Here is a 17,555-nt window from a genome sequence, read left to right as displayed (position 1 = left end):
GCCGTCACTAATGTGTTCCATGTTTCATATTGTTTGACTAATAAGGCAAAATTTACAATACCTTATTGCAACCATACTGTACCATAACCTCCCAAAATACCCTAGCTAACCTCAAGCAATGCCTTAGCAACGTCCTAACCATCTAGTTACCACTTAGCAACATCCTATAAAACCCCGTGAACATTGTTGAAGTAAGTTTTTCCAAACATAACGGATATAACAAGACTGGACACTATCACTATGGGGGAAATTCAATGCTTAATATGACTGCTCTTGTAAGGATTAAATATCCTGTTTAATTGTTGTTTTAGCGTCTTTCACTTTAAAAAAAAAAAATCCTGCTCATTTACTCACCCCCATGTCATCCAAGATGTTGATGTCTTTCTTTGTTCAGTCGAGAAGAAATTATGTTTATCAAGAAAAATATTCCAGGATTTTTCTCCATATAGTGGACTTTAGTGTCGATCTCAACTGAGTCATAAGGGTCTTATCCATAGACTGTAAAAAAGATGGATGTAGTGTCCATGACGTCACCCATATGTTTCTAAAAATCGTATTTGAAGCCAATAGCTGCCGTCGGCATGTTGCCCACGCGTCACCGCGCATCACTTGAGATATCCGAAAATGGGTAAAGAGGTGGGACGTGGGTGAAGCTGAGGTGGCTGGTTGTTAAAACCACACCTGCCTAGCTTGACTCTAGTAACAGCAGTCGCTGTTCAACCGTCACTCAAGTGGCCACTCCCTTAATTATGCAGACTTAATATAATTTAAATGGATGATTTACAAAACAATTCACGCCTCTCACAGTTGTCATGAGGGCAAAATTAGCTACACAGACCAAAAACACCTTTTGTACCAGCTGTAAAAATATTAGTTTTTGCTTTAAAGATGGCCATTTGGGGTCTATGGGAATTGACTCTAGCGGCCGGTCGATGAATTGCAGTTTAAATCACTTCCGTATTGGCTCATCAGAGAGATCGGAAGGTTGCCCCTCGGTCTTATCTAGCAAAACAATCGTCATTTTCACAAAAAAAATCAACTTCTCATCTTGCACTAGCCCTTTGACGTGCCAGCGCGACCTTACGAAATACGTAATCTAAGGTCACACGTCACATATGTGAAATGCACACTTGCGGACATTTTAAACAATAAATTGACACAAAGACATTAATTAGTATCATTCCACATCAGTGCTTTAAGTGGCCCAAAAGAGGTGCTGGTACTCTTTTTTTTTTTTTTTTGCTGACTCTACTTTATTGAAGGGGTTTTATATTCAGCAGTCAACAGACGACCTTGTAAAAAATAATAAATCCTTTTATAAGTTTGTGGATTTGCTTGAGATAGAAATAGCTACTGAACATAAATAAAATGTACAAAAGGATTTAGAAAAAATACCCTTAGAAAGAGCTACTGTAGAAAGAGCTATTGAACAAAAATAAAATGTGCAAAAGGTTGATATGTGAGTAAAATTTTCAACATGGTTAAATGCTAAAAGTAGCATGAAAGAGCTTGAAAATAAAACTTTAAAATGACACCAATACCATGTCTATGGATTCAAGAATAACAAAATACTGGCCATTTGAAACTAGAAAGTCATCACTTTATTTTGTCCGATTGTTTTCCATTTTGCGGGTGGTAAAATTCGGTGCACATCGTTCAAATTCATTGAAATTTCGTTCACTTGTAGTTTAGCAATTAAACTAAATATATATTACAAAAGGGTATTGAATAAACCTTGCGTCTGACCTGCAGCGATATCATTCTGGCTTGGTGGGATGTCAGCCAGCGAGTCCTCTGATTCTGACCTTGTTCTTTTACTACTCAGAGTGTAAAGCCAGGAGGGCATATTAAGTGTTCATTGTATTTTCCTTTTAACCGAGCAGCTATGGTTACGCGTTTCACACACAAACACACACCTCTCCAGACCACGTTGGATTAAAAATGTTATTTAATTGTTATTTTAGCACACAGTTTTAAAGATATCTGTCTTGGCCTATTACCTTGGATGGGGTTTTAGTCTTGCATGACTGAAATAACTGCCCAGAGGCATTGGAAACATGGACACCTAGTGCCACCCTTACAAAAAAATTACAATGGTTTTAGTACAGTTAAAATAAAATAAAAACATGGTTATTGTAGTAACAGCATGGTAACCACAAAATAACCATGATGTTGACAACAATGGTTTTCAAAAACCATAGTCAAACCATGGTTAGTGTAGTAAAACTATGGTTTTGCTAATAGTAATCAATACGCCAAAAACATGGTTAATTTTTGCAATTTTTGTAAGGGCGTGACTTTCCTTAAGGGACTTTTTGTACATGACCAAGCACCTCTCACATACATGATTTTAAAGTAATCTGGTTTGCTATGTTTTTGGAAACCTATTACTGTGTAGGATAATGGTACTTTACAGTATTTGTTTCTTAGTGTGACATCCATAAAAGTTTGGCATATTGCATGGATCCTCAGTGATGAAAACCATGCATTAGAATAGAAATTAATTATCAGAGGACAGACAAGTTATGTCATTTGACAGGCCTTTTAATGTTCAAATGTGACGCTGGACACCACACGTCCTTATATCAAACATTTACAGACCATCCGGGTCTTTACGCTTGCTAATTTATTTTCAGTCTTTAAACTCTTCCGTGTACCCTGTGGTGAGTAATGAATATAAATCCGGTGTATGAATCCCAGAGGGATGTTTATTTTACAATAATAGAGAAGAATGCAGAGCCCATGCTTGGATGAATTCGGTGTACTCGACAAGAAAGAGTTTGTTGATGCTCTTAATGTGCAAGAACAAATACCGGGGTCCTTCATCATTAATGAAGACATAAATGTTCGAAAAGCGAAAACATATTTTCAATGTGCGGATGCACAGAGGAAAGGGATCCAGTTCATCACTGCTCGCCGTGCATGGAGAAGATGAAAGTGAACAATGTAAAAGCTTTTCCCTTCAAGTTATCCCTGAGCCAGATGAGTCACCAGAACCTCTCCTGTAGCTGGTGTCAACAAGTTGAACGTGCTTTCAACGGTGATTTCCTCCACCCATCTGCCATGTCCCATCGATGCTTCCCTTGCTGAAATTCATGTCGTGTGTAGCTGTAAGGACGAACAGGGGGCTCCTCTCTAAACTACACTATGAACGTGGTCGTTTTACTGTTAGCTGACAGCATGAAACGACATTGCGAAGTCGTCTGACAGGACACGCAGAGAAAGTTACAGTCACCGATACGGTGCGCACACGCAGACCCAGGTGTAAACACAGACCTCTCGAATGATCGGGTGAGGGGGCTGGGAAGCCATAAACTGCAGGGATGTGTCACATTGGTTCAGCTAATGGAAAATGTCACCATGATGAATGGATCAGTCTGTCAGCAATTATGCACTTAATGTAAACTTCACCCGAGAATTTCTCTTCTGTCACATACAGACTGCAGGATTAGATTCAATTGAGTCTTTCCTGAACAATTCAAACTGTGAAAATGTCATTAATTTCAACGCGCCTCACCGTCGACCATAATTAAAGAGGCATTAATTATGCATGGGAGTCCATTAATATTTCACATGTCCACTGCTGATACCTTATTGGATAAAGAAAGACAAATTCGATGTTACTTAATTATTTATGTGCGCTAAGATTTATCTTCCTCCTGAGATGGACTGGGAAGACAAGGTTTTGCTAAGCACACGCTCAGTACTAATGGTAGTTGGGCTGCTTATGCGCTAAAATGCAACATTTTTAGGGGAAAATAAACAGCGATCATTTGCCAAGTCTCTTATGGTTTAGATCTAAAAATTAGACTGTGCTGGTGTGCCTCAAATCAAATGAAGAAATCTCTCTTGTGGGTAAAAAACTTTCAGTAAACATTCAGACGTTTTTCTCATTTATGCTTTCGTCTAGCTGTAAAACTTTTAATAGTGAAAGACTGTTGTCATGCAAAAGACTTTAACTGCAATTCATTCAGGGACGTCGTGCACCAAAGTTTCTTAAAGGATTAGTCCATTTTCTTAAAAGAAAAATCCAGATAATTTACTCACCACCATGTCATCCAAAATGTTGATGTCTTTCTTTGTTCAGTCGAGAAGAAATTATGTTTTTTGAGGAAAACATTGCAGGATTTTTCTCATTTTAATGGACTTTAATAGAGCTCAACATTTAATACTTAACTCAACACTTAACAGTTTTTTTCAACGGAGTTTCAAAGGACTATAACAATCCCAAACGAGGCATAAGGGTCTTATCTAGCGAAACGATTGTCATTTTTGACAAGAAAAAAAAAGTACTTTTAAACCACAACTTTTCGTCTAGATCCGGTCCAGCGCGACCTAACGTAAATGCGTAGTGACGTAGGGAGGTCACGTGTAACATATATAAAATGCACATTTGTGGACCATTTTAAACAGTTAACTGCCACAAAGACATTAATTAGTATCAGTTGACAGACAACAACGTAGGAACGGTCCTCTTTCAAGACACTTGTAAACACTGGGGCGGAGTTTCGCGTTCGTCCTCTGTGACCTCTTGACGTCATTACGTATTGCGTGGGGTCACGCTGGCGCATCACGACCGGATCTAGAGAAGAAGTTGTGCTTTAAAAGTGTATATTTGTTATTTTTATTGTCAAAAATGACAATCGTTTCGCTAGATAAGACCCTTATGTCTCGTTTGGGATTGTTTATAGTCCTTTGAAACTCTGTTGAAAAAAACTGTTAAGTGTTGAGTTAAGTATTAAATGTTGGGCTCTATTAAAGTCCATTAAAATTAGAAAAATCCTACAATGTTTTCCTCAAAAAAACATAATTTCTTCTCGACTGAACAAAGAAAGACATCAACATTTTGGATGACATGGTGGTGAGTAAATTATCTGGATTTTTCTTGTAAGAAAATGGACTAATCCTTTAAGGGATTGTTAAATCCGCAGTATTTACACGTAACTTTAAAAAACAAAAAAACATATTTTTTGTACGTTTAAATAGATGCTAAAACGTACAATGTAGACATATTTTCAACATTTAAACGTAGCATTTTTACGTTTTTACAGCTAAAAAACGTAAAACAGTTACGTATCTTTCATTCCATAAAGATTGCTTAATAATTTCCTTTTAACCATTTTAGCGATGTTACCACCAAACTCCTAAACCCAAACACTTTTAATATAAAATGTTTAAATACGTAATGTATTATTTTTATATTATGCAACGCAACGGACAGATATGTTTAGGAACATTTTCGTAAAAACATAGCATTCAAAAGATATTTTAGCCACCGCAGTCCTAAGCAAAATAGTTTATTAAAATCATTTAATGTTACTGTTACAAAAAGCATAACAGAAAGACAAGTGTAATCACAACAACTTATTTGTAGTGAATATTAAAATACAATCATATGAATTTTAAAGATGTGGATTCTCCCAGCAAATGAATAAAAGTAAAATTATTTTGTGAATTTATGTTGCATTTTGTTGTAATTATTGCTTAGTAGTAATAATAACCTATTGCATAGAAGACAGCATAGGAGAAAACGCGTTTTTGTGTGTCATGGCAAACAAACTAAATATAAAAAAAGTTAAATAAATACAGAAATGTTATTCATTTTAAAGTTTTAAAATGTTCAATATTGTGAAATTCTTTGAATATCATAATCATTTCATTAGGTAAATGGGTAAACTGTCTTAAATAAATAAGTTAGAAAATATGACTGAAAACATGCCATTATTATGAGTAAGAAATGCCAATGCCCGTGATTTTAATATTTATGAATAGGAATAACTTACGTACAAATTTGTACGTTTGTAAAGCTGTAAATACGTAAATATTTTACGTATTAGTCCTGTCATAACATTGATATTATAGGTTTCAGTGTGTTTTAAATGTAAGTAAATGTACGTATTGTACAACCACACTGAAACGTTAAAATACACACGTATTCTCATGAGATCACGTTGCATAGTCATATTGGCAGAAGCTACTTTTGAAATGACATAACTGCGTAACATTTATTTTTAACCATCATCTTTGTACAGTTTGTGAATTGAACATTGCAGTAGTGCATTTTGGAAGTTCTGTGAGTGCTTCTGATGACGTTTTAATTTTATCAGATAACAAAATGCAGCAATGTTCTCACAACTGTGCACAGATGATGGCATCAGCGCTGTTGCATCTGGGTTTGTAATATAATCAAATAAGAATTCATTGCATCCAGAATGAAGAATGTGATTATCTCACACAAGATGACGAAAATCTCAATGCGTTTCGAAATTGAGGTTGGTTGCAATTCTCCTCACTAGATGCCACTAAAAAACACATTACACCTTAAAAGCTCATCTCTTGAAAGTTAAATGTGGATTTCAGCTCCGTCTCTCCAGGTCCAATTAGCAGCATTTTCCACATCACAGCAGAGGGAGGCTGAGGTTGGAGATTGCTTGCACTTTTCAAGTTTAAAGCACCAGAGATTTTCATTGTGTTTGATAATACAGTATCTGTTTCTGAGGCAGATGGCCACGTTGCCCTAAAGAAAATAGTAGGCTTATTTATCGCAAAACTAGTTTGTGCTTGTATTTCTTGGGGGATTTGTATATGCACGCCCGCCGACAGGGGGGGACAAATGGGTCTGTTGTCCCGGGCCCGGGGGGGGGGGGTGTTGGGGGGCTTGAGGGGGGGCCCAGAACTGAAACCTATGGAATAATTGTTAAAAAATTAACCCTTGTGCCTTGTTCAAATTTACTACCCTTTCGTGTTGTTAGTGGATGAAAACATCCACTAAATTCAACGGCTATAAAAATGGATCAGATGAATATTTTTTCCATTTTTTTTTACATAAATCTGTTAATCAACCTCAGTACTGATCAAAACTACCAAATCTTCACAAAAATTCCATGATTTTAACTCCTCAATTGGCAACTTTACAAGTGGTGTCACTGATTTGGGGAAAAAACACACACAAAATGACAGATTTTCAATATAAAAAGTGATTGTAACCTGGATTTTTTTTAACCTTTTTCACAGTCTTGGGGATGTTAAATATTGGTAAAAACATTGGCTTTGAAGCATTTTTAGTTTTTGTGTAGCATCAGTTTTTATTTTTTTTCTCTCTCATTTATTGTTAGTGGCTGTTTTTGCCCCATTGACTTCCATTATAACAACATTTTTTGAATGCAGAGCCTTGACACATTATTATCATGCATTTTTGAATGTTGGGGGTTTTTCCTTTTGCTAAGAGGTAAAATTTGTCATTTTTACTGTGGATCACCATGTGGCACTATTAACCCTGTAGTAGGCCTATGTATATGTCTATGCTGTTTGCATAGATTATGCGCAGTATCCAAGGTTTTAATCTAGTCCTCCATTAATATTATTTCCCGTTGCGCTGAAGGTTCTGCTGTTAAATACGCAACAGCTGCATTGTAAATGTGTGGCTGGCTGTGCTTATAGCGGACTCGTGCTATAGGTTAAAAGTCTTACTATTGTTTTGCAATCATCGTCTGTCAAAATGTTATTTTAATTAAATTGAAAAATATAAAAAGATGAAGAAGCCTAAATAAGCCGAGGTCCGCCCGCGTATCAGCTGTGACGTTAAAATTGGCCCGAAACCCGACCCGAGGGATGTAAAAAGGTCGGGCCTCGTCGGGCTTGTGCTGAAATGCAGGGCTCTACCCTCTGTCGCATTCATTGAGAAAAATCTAGTTCCTGCTCATCATGAAAGCTCTTTACAAAATAATATCCCTCGGGGCTTTTGGTTCAAAGGCGTGCATGTTTGGAGAAATATTGATTGATTTTATATGTTTACTTCAAATTTCTAAAGACAGGAGTAATATTTATTAAATTTTTAGTCCAAACACGCCATAATATTAGCTGAAGTTGTTTTACTGATATTTCCAATAGTCTGTTCATAATTCATTAATTCCTACGTGATTATATGATATTTTGTGTCAGTATACAGTGCTACATTTAACTACTATATAAATGTTTTAATACAATGTATAATATGAATATTCCTACTTCTTATCCAAATAGAATGTGCAGTGTAGTATAAAAGTAAATACTAGGGTGACCATACATGCCGTTCTTTCTGGACACGTCCTGGCCAGGATTTCGGATGCGTCTTCTGGAAGAAGAAACCTTTATTAGTTCTCTTTTGAGCCTCTCAAATATGGATAGGTTTCTTCAAAAACACAAAATTTTCAGCAAAAGCTGAGATAATTCCATTTTTGCGAAGGACTTTTTATAGAGATCAGATGCAGAGCGATCATCAAAACATACACTGAGTTCTTTCTCTTTCATGTGAGGCGTTACTTCCGGGTTGTAAAAGTTGCGGATAATAGCCGTATTGTGGAAAGCCAAAAATTCTCGTCATTGGCAGAGAAGTGTTTTTTCTTAATTGACGAGATAACTCGTCAATGGCGGGGAAAGAGTTAATGTAAGAATGAAACTACGATTGTATGTCTTATGTTTTTAACTGAATGGCGTATGCGGTCAACAAATACGACTTCCGGAAAATACACCGAAGTCCTGGCCAGGACGCGTCCGGGAAGAATGGCACGTATGGTCACCCTAGTAAATACTGCTATGCTATTCCAATGCTGCGTACGTACCAAACGCAAAGCATCGCGTTCCTCACTCTAGATTACTCAACGGATTTTACTTAATAGGAAGCAAGCAAATTTTTCGCTTGAGTTGAATATTTTCGTGTTTCAGATGAAAAGCACGTGTTTTCACAGCTAAGTTAAAAAAAATGTATTTATGTAAAAGATTGCAATTTTGTTTAATGCTTCACACAGTGATTTTTAAAGTCTTAACTTTATTAAATGTTATTATTAGACTCTGCATATTCTCACATCTTTTTGCCTTTTCTTTTTTAATGTGTTGCCACTATTTTATGACATTTATTGCATTGTACATGCTTATGACATTGAAATGATTGTATGTCTTTTCTTCAGTAATCGATGGGCCATCCCAGCTTATCGTACGAGATGTCTCAGACACAGTCGCGTTCGTGGAGTGGACCTCACCCAAAGCCAAAGTGGACAAGATCATATTGCGATACGGGCTGTTGGGTGTAGATGGACCAAAAACCACCTTTCGTCTGCCGCCGACTTTAAGCCAGTACTCACTCCAAGTCCTGAGGCCCGGATCAACATATGAAGTATCAGTCAGTGGAATCCGAAATGGCAATGAAAGCGAAGCCATTTTCACAGCATTTAATACAGGTGAGACCCTCTGTGACTGTCTTTAGAATGAATCATAGAAATACATAAAGTTTCTTTCAGTATTTTACATTTTTTTTATGTAAATGAGGTACTGTGTTTAACCTTACACAATGCAACAATGTCAATGCTCTCTATGAAATTAGGTTGAGTGGTCCATTTACTTTTACATTAATGCATTTGGCAGATGCTTCTACTGTATCCAAGTTATGCTGCATTAACACAACACAAATTAATCAGCTTTTTGTATCTTATTAGCATGAGAACCGTACTCTGTATTGCTATAGTGCCCTTTTCAACCAGTTAACCTATAGCAATATCTATCTTTTTTTTCTTAGAAATCGATGCACCAAAGAACGTGCGAGTGTTGTCGAAAACATCCACTAGCTTGGAGCTGGAATGGGACAATAGTGAAGCAGATGTAGAAAGCTACAGTGTGGTTTACAGCACACTAGCTGGAGATCAGTATGACAAGGTCATCGTCCCGCGCAATGACGGCTACACCACCAAGACCACCCTCACTGGTAAACTCAAACCCAGGGTTCATTCAACAGCATATTTCTATAAAATACATGATCATTATGATAGCAAACAAAAACAAAAACCATTACAAACAGTGGAGATGATAGAAAACACTATAGACTATAATAAACACTGGTGAATAAAGATATTGTCAGTGTGATCTCATTAGTGTTCAAATGTATTGTACACTAATGTATATGTACATCCACTGTTAGAAATAAAGGTACACTGTAAAAAGTGTTTCTGTGCCTTAGTAGATTTAACAAAAATAAATTGAGTAAACTGTATTCAATATTTTTAATTCTTGTTTTTAAAATTAAAATATGAGTTAAAATAAAATAAAAATTGGAATAATTTGAGTAATTCTAAATGAACACATTATTGAGTAAATTCAACTTAATTTTATTATGTATAATCTATTTCAATTTGTAAGAAAGAAATTAACTTAATAATTTTGTGTAAAAACTACATGAATTATTTTTGTAAACATAACTAACTAGGCAGTGGACTTGCAGATCCCAGCATGCTTTGCATGGGACTGCATTTGGAGGGTAAAATTTGAATTAAAACGTTTTTTGTTTGTTTTTAACTAAAAAGAAAGACTTGTTAGTGTTTAATGTTAATTTATCTTCGATATTTGGAAGACTTTCTGTTTCTTTGAGTTTTGTAGTTACCATTGTTCAGAAGACTGGTGCTTTATACAAAAGCTGTCACTGGTACCCTTAAAAAGGTTAAAAAAATAGAAACAAACGCACTCCGTCCGAGGTGCAAGTCAAAAAGAATAAATCCAAATATATAACACAAAATTGTGACTACACACTCACTTGCAAAAAGAATTTTATTGTCACCACCCTTAAAAAGGTACCACCAATATGTTACTTTGAGGTACTAACGTGCACTCTTTTTTAAAGGCTACTACCCCAGTGACCACTTTTGTACCTTTTTTGAGAATTTATAGCACCAGGTACCTGAAATGAACAATATGATCGTAGACAGCTCTCTGACCATTTAACACATAGCTATAGAAACTGTAGGGCAGGGCATCGTATGTTCCTATACTGAATTCATGGCATTTCTGAGATTGATTGTAGCCTGGGGGAGGCTGACAACACAGCGATGTCTACAGCCCCTCTCAAATGTGCTGCCATGCTGACTTTTCCCTCTCATTAACAGATTTTTCCCTCAAGTAAGCAACATTAGACGCTAAACATTGAAGGGAACTTTTTATTTTCTCACTTCTAAGACGGTATGAGTCACCTCAAGGTGATTCGTTTCCTTTCTGATGCTTTGGATTTTTCCTTTAGTGAATGCATGTTTAATGACTTTCAATGCACATGTAATAATACCACGAGCCTTCACTAATCTGGTTTTGGCCATGCTATTACAGACAATACAGTTTATTTTTTTCATATCCTCGCCTTATCTTTATATGCTGTACAATACATGCTGGGTTGTTTCAAAGGTGCCATAGAAGGTAAAACTGTATTTACTTGAATAATAGTAGATGAATAATAAGAGTTCTGTACATGGTAATGGCATATCATGAGCCTCAAACGTGATTGTTTCCTCCTTCTTATCTAAACGTTGTGTATGCAAATGACCAATATGAAAAACAGGCAAATCTCAACAGAACACAGTCGACATGTACGCCCCAACATTAAATTACACATTCATTACAATGTTGTTACAATGGTTAAAATAAAGTTTTTACTGCTGAGTTAGCGCTATATGCTAGTTAATGCTATATGCTAGCCTTAAGGATGAAGTTCCACTGTTGACGTTTTAGTTACATTTCGGAGGTAAACACAAAACATCCGTTTCCAATCTCCAAACAATTAGTTTTTCCTCAAAATCTGTATTTTTGTCTAAAACAGGTTTAAACATCTTCAAATTGCAGTCAATAAATACAGGCTCAAGGTCTGTTTACTAATGTGAGACTGACATGAGCCTTGCTGTGAATCAGAGCAGAGCTCAACGTTATTTATGACCCTTTCAAATAGGGTAATAACAGACCATTTAATTCTGGGGACAAATCCTAGTGTTGTAAATGTACATGTAAAACCTTCTCTGGATAATTTTTGCACTTAATTTAGTCACATACCTTCTATGTAGATATCAGAGAACAACTGAACATATTTGTATCAATGCATTCTTAGGCACATTTAACCCATGGTTGGGTAAAATTTGGACAAACCCAACCGTTGGTATGAAATAATATAGAAAATGTCCACATTCACCCAAAAATGGGTTAGAGAGCCAGTCAGATGCAGTATCGAAAATTACCTTTTTTGCATTGTGTCATGTAGCTGTCCATCAATGTAAGCGGTGTGCAAAGTTGTTAACCCAAAAAGTTCACACTAAATCAAGTTATTGGCTTTTAAAGTCGGGAGTCATTTACCAAAGGATGAAGATGTAAAGGATCAGTGGTTAAAATTACTTTTTCAAGGTGGGATTTGCTAAACGTTTGGCCATATAAGATGGTTCTGTACTCATTTATCTGGACCAACGTGATTATTATAAGATTATTACATTATTTTCACCTGAGTATTCTGAATGTCTAGTTTATTGTAATGTCTTAAGTCACGCTAGCAATTGGTTGCAGATAACACGCATGTTGCGGTGAAAATGGTTTGAAAATATGAAAAAGCAGTTGAGTAACCAATATGTGACAATGACACATAAACAGAAATTCGTGATACGATCATGAAAAAACTCAGAAATTCTTGACAGTATTACGAAAGTGGATAAAAAAAATTATGTGACTATAGGTACATAAATTTGTGAGACTGTATCAGTTGACCAATCAGAGCAGAGTAAGCTACCGAAAGGTGAGGTTTAGGCAGACTGAGGGCTCTATCTTACACCCGGCGCAATGCAGCGCAATGCAGCGCAATGCAGCGCAATGCGTGACGCAAGTGTCTTTTGCTAGTTTCCACCCTGCACAATTATCATTTATACGTTTAGTGCCACGTTGTTTAAATAGCAAATGCATTTGCGTCCCCTTTTGCGACCATGGACGTTCTGGTCTGAAAATGAGGTGTGTACGCAATATGTTTTTTGTTATTTAAAGAGCGCATTAGTAATATGCGCTTATAAACGGGAGGACAACGGGGGTTTGCTTATCACATAGAACATGAATGCGCAGCAGAACAAAAATGCTTTTAAATATGAAAGATTAAAGGATTGAATGTTAAAGATTATTATTGAGTCTCTTGGACATAAATGAGGACTAATTATGAGACGTTAGAAGGTGCAAAGAGCTGCTTCACCTGCAGCCTGGTAAGTAAATAAATGCTTTGCTTTAAACAAATGCATCTGTTTTTAAATGTTTTTTTTTAAATGCTACCTCACTGATTTATTGTATATGATGACTCTGTACCTGTGGATATGGTGAGATGAGAAACATTTTTAACTAATGCTTAAAAAAACTCTGAACGCTATCCAAGTGCTGAAACGTGCAGAGAGCTGTTTGTAAATTCTTTATCTCCTGTTTGCAAATAAAGTATTTTTAGAGTACAAACCTTTTCTTACATACTTGTAAAAATTTTTTTGATGATATTGGAGAGCCATACGTTTAAAGCAATTAAAAACCAGGTTTTAAAGGTTTTAATAAAAAAATAGTGAAAAACAACACAATTATTTAACAATAATCTTAAACTGGGGATCTTCTTCCTCCGCTTAGTTTGCAGTTTACAAAGTCCGTCATCTAAATAGGGATTAGACATAGAGCCAGCGCAACAGGCTTTTAAAGGGGATGAGAGCTGAGACTCTCATTGGTTTATTGCACGTTACGCCTAAAATACTCCCATTACTCATTAAAAAAAATATGACCAACTCTTCTCTCGGCGCACAAACAATTTTTCCCGTCGTTAAATTAGCAAAAGTGGATTCCAACACACACATTTAGACCTTGCACTGTGCGCTTTAGACAATGCGCTTAGATCGTTAAAATAAAGCCCTGAATCTTTGAATGGCTTTGCACAAATCGTTTGGGGATCTCTGAGAAAGAGGGTAATATTTAATTTATACTTCGAGAAAATTACAGTGTTTTTTTTACCTTGCATGCATTTAAACCTGTTGTTGGGGACTCCTTAACAATATTAGGAAGCTTAGAAATTGGACCTGACTGGCACTTTAAAAACAATCCAGCATTTGAACCATTCAAAAGTTGACTGATGTTTCTCATGAACTAAAAATCTTTTAATCTGAAGAAGTATGTTTACATGTTAGAAATTACTTTAGCAGATAAACGTATAAGTGTGCCTACATATTAATTTGTTTCATTAGAAAACTTGCATTCATTTTTTTATTTTTTTTAAATGAATGACTTTGACTAAATAATGAAGAAAAAGCAGCTAGTAATATGTCATAGATTTGATCTTTCAATGTTGAATAAAAATCATCTCAGTGTGATACCTCAAGAAGCTGCTTAATAAAATGACAGAACATTTGTGCAAATTCTACTATTCAGTGTGACTACACTGAAGATGAGAAAATATAGAATAGTTTTGATTTATTTTTAGACATTCATGTTATTTCTTCATTTTGATAAGCATATTAGACTAAACATGGACAACTAAACAAAAAATGAGTTTGTGACCCTAAATATTTGAGGAGTGGTTGTATATATCTTTATTTATCTCTCGCTCTCTCTTTCTCTCAGATTTACTGCCTGGCACAGAATATGGCATTGGAATTTCAGCTGTACTTGGTGCCAACCAAAGCACACCAGCAACAATGAATGCAAGAACAGGCAAGTGCTGATCAAATTATAGCTTTAGCAATATCAGTTCCTGGTGAAGTAAACTTCTCTTTTAGACAATAAGCAGTTAGTATTTCTCAGGGGCATACTGTAGGAACACTCTGAAAACGTCTGGGACATCATAAATCTTATCAGCTTGATACGATTAAAAATCCTTAAATAACATCCTGATTATGAGTTGCTACTCCCCGGTTTCTCCTGCAGAAACTTGCGAATCAATTTTTTAGCATTTTGTCTCTCTACAGCTGATAATGTCATACAAGAATACAAACGCTTTGCCCTGGTGTACCAAACAACATTGTACTCCTATTAGAAACCAACAGTTACAGTATCTCTGATCTTCAGATCTGGATGTCCCCTTGGATTTGACGGTCACAGCCTCCACAGACAACACCATCACCCTGTTGTGGGGCACGGTGCAGGGGCCTATCGACCATTATAAGGTGACCTACACCTCCTCTGCTGGAGTTACGACCGAGCTTACGGTACCCAAGGACATCACCATCACCACACTGACAGGTCTGGAGCCGGCCACCGAATACACCATCACGGTTGCAGCACAGAGGGGCAGACAGCAAAGCGCGGCCGCCACAATTGATGCCTTCACAGGTAATTGATCTTTGGGGAACTGAATACTGCTGAGCATCCATATATCACGCACGTTTACATTGGAAATCACAGTGTTACTGTATTGGCCAGAAAATATCAAATTCATCTCTCTGTATCTATAATGGCGCAGAGGCTTGGGGCTTTTTAGAATTGCATTGTTTTATTGTTTCATATGCAGTATACATATGCATATATGAGCTAATTTAATTCTATGTGTTATTATAATTTTTCATGTATTATTTATTATAATAACAATGCCTCATAATGTAATGGGAATCTAAGTTTGATTTCAGTCATTGATTTTATTGACTTTAGCTGAGTTTTCACAGACTGAGTCACAAATAAGAAAAAAATTCACCTATTATTTTTACTTACAGTAGTTTGTTTCTACTTTTACTAGTGTTTTTTAATGACAATAAAGATCCTTTACTTTACTTGACTAAGCCATTTAAAGGTATGGAAAATGAAATGTCAAATCATCAATTTAATTTTATTTTTCAATTTGGCCAGAATGATGCTTCATCACGTTGAAAATGAAATAATTTAATTTAATGTTTTAATTTTTATTTTATCATTTAATTTTCAAATTTGGGACATATTTTGCGATTTATTTCTTATTTTATCATTTAATTAATTAATTTTAAAAAGACCAAAAATACCTTCCATATAAGTGTAACAAGGCTTGGCAGTGAAATTACTTTTACTTCAGTGTTGACCGTCTGCAAAGGTGATTCAACAAATCCTGTAACTTTTCTTTTTCAAACAGGTGCATGGGCACATCTACATTTAATCATCCTTCATCAAAATTCAGCTACCCATCTGTCCTTTCTTTCTTAACATCAACTTTTCAGTCTTTCTCTTCTTCTCGCATTCGCAACAAACTTTCTTCACTTGCTTTGGCATTGCAGATCAACACATTCATGTCTGTCATGATACCATCCTCATTTTCTGCTTCATTCAATATGGTTTGCTAGTTTTCTTTGTTCTGGCTGCATCTGCATGGTTCTGCTTTTATCAAATCACATCATTGTTTCGTCTTCCAACATTCTTCTATTGCCATATTATTCTGTTAAGATGTGCCAATCAATGAAAGATCGTCTAAAGAAATAGCTCATCTGAAAATTTAAAACCTGTTCAATTTTTGGTGACTTGTTCCTTTAAAAGGTCTATCAGCTCAGGAGCCAACAGTCCTTATATCTGTAATTCAGTTGTTGGTGTTCGATTTCAGGCTTTCGCCCTATCACACAGCTGTATTTCTCTGATGTCACATCTGATTCATTGACTGTGGCTTGGAGTTCACCGGCCCCGCCTGCTGATGCATTCATCTTGAACTACAGTCCCCAGGACTCGAGTGATGATTCTGAGATCGCTCTAGACGGCTCCAAAACAAAAATCGCCCTCACTGGTCTTCTGCCCTCCAGGCGCTATACCGTTTCCTTGGTAACCATGCACGGCAATGTGTCCTCAGAACCGGTTGTAGGTCCGGTTACAACAGGTATTATTGCTAATGAATGTGATGTTCACGGGTGTTCTTTATACAGTACGTCTGAGGTCATTTATTTTGTTTATATACTGTATATAATACTTATGTTTACATGATATTTCCAAGATAATCATTCTTTAAAGGGCATGTTGGAGGTTAAACTTTTCAATGAATTCGTGCAATTTGCTTGTTGATTATAAACATTTAAACTGTTATTCATTGTATTTTATGTTGTTGGGTATCACAAAACGGAATATTATACGAAAAAGTACAGGTTTGCAATGATTCTCCTTTCCCCCACAACGCACTGTATTACGCCACGCTGGGGAGAGAATTTACCAAAGCCGCCTTGAGAGCATTGAGAGTGACTATAGAGAGACGAGCAGATTATAGATAAATACATAGATAGACAGACAGAAAGATAGGCTAGTATAGAGAGATAGGCAGACAGCATAAAGTTAGCATAACTTCGTGTAGAAAGTAAACAAAGAATTAACATACTTGTGCGTGCTGGCTTGAGGGGGTCCATGATCCTGCCTGAAATGGGTTTATGCTATCTTCAGCACAAACGGATTTAGGCAGCATGTCTCAAATCCTGGAAGCTAAGTGAGGCACGTCACATCTGTTCGCGGGGAAAGCTTCTCGACCGGTGACCAAAACGCACTTACTTCCAGCCAGTAGCGGAGTGGCAATCGGGAGAGTCAGGACTTTCCCGGTGGGCCGATCTGATAATAGTTATACATTTCAAATTATATTAGCAACACCGTCTGGCGGCGTGATGTGCGGCCGTTTCCCGCAGACCGCTGGTCAAACTGTGCAGCCTCTCTGATCAACAAAGTATATAAGAGTGCTCAACCCGTTTGGCAGGTCTAACCATGAACAGGATTTATGAAAATACGGTGATCAATGAGCGGTTCCTCCTCAAATGGCATAGCCTTTGACATCATTTGATGTAAAAAGCCGCCGA

The 17,555-nt window shown here is 36.5% G+C and overlaps 1 protein-coding gene across 4 annotated transcripts in view; it reads left to right on the top strand.

Moving 5' to 3' along the window:
* tnr (tenascin R (restrictin, janusin)) overlaps positions 1 to 17,555 on the top strand; it is a 226,242-nt gene that overhangs the window by 166,584 nt on the left and 42,103 nt on the right. For 3 of the 4 annotated variants that reach the window (XM_055201777.2, XM_055201776.2, XM_073874149.1), the window contains exons 9-13: positions 8,946 to 9,215; positions 9,551 to 9,736; positions 14,398 to 14,487; positions 14,842 to 15,105; positions 16,334 to 16,600. In XM_055201777.2, the coding sequence (XP_055057752.2) occupies positions 8,946 to 9,215; positions 9,551 to 9,736; positions 14,398 to 14,487; positions 14,842 to 15,105; positions 16,334 to 16,600 (1,077 nt within the window). The remainder of the gene's footprint in view (positions 1 to 8,945; positions 9,216 to 9,550; positions 9,737 to 14,397; positions 14,488 to 14,841; positions 15,106 to 16,333; positions 16,601 to 17,555) is intronic. The other variant, XM_055201778.2, reaches the window with a different exon arrangement.

Source organism: Misgurnus anguillicaudatus, chromosome 2 (genome assembly GCF_027580225.2).
Source record: "Misgurnus anguillicaudatus chromosome 2, ASM2758022v2, whole genome shotgun sequence".
NCBI lineage: Eukaryota > Metazoa > Chordata > Actinopteri > Cypriniformes > Cobitidae > Misgurnus > Misgurnus anguillicaudatus.
This window is presented reverse-complemented; position numbering and strand designations above follow the sequence as displayed.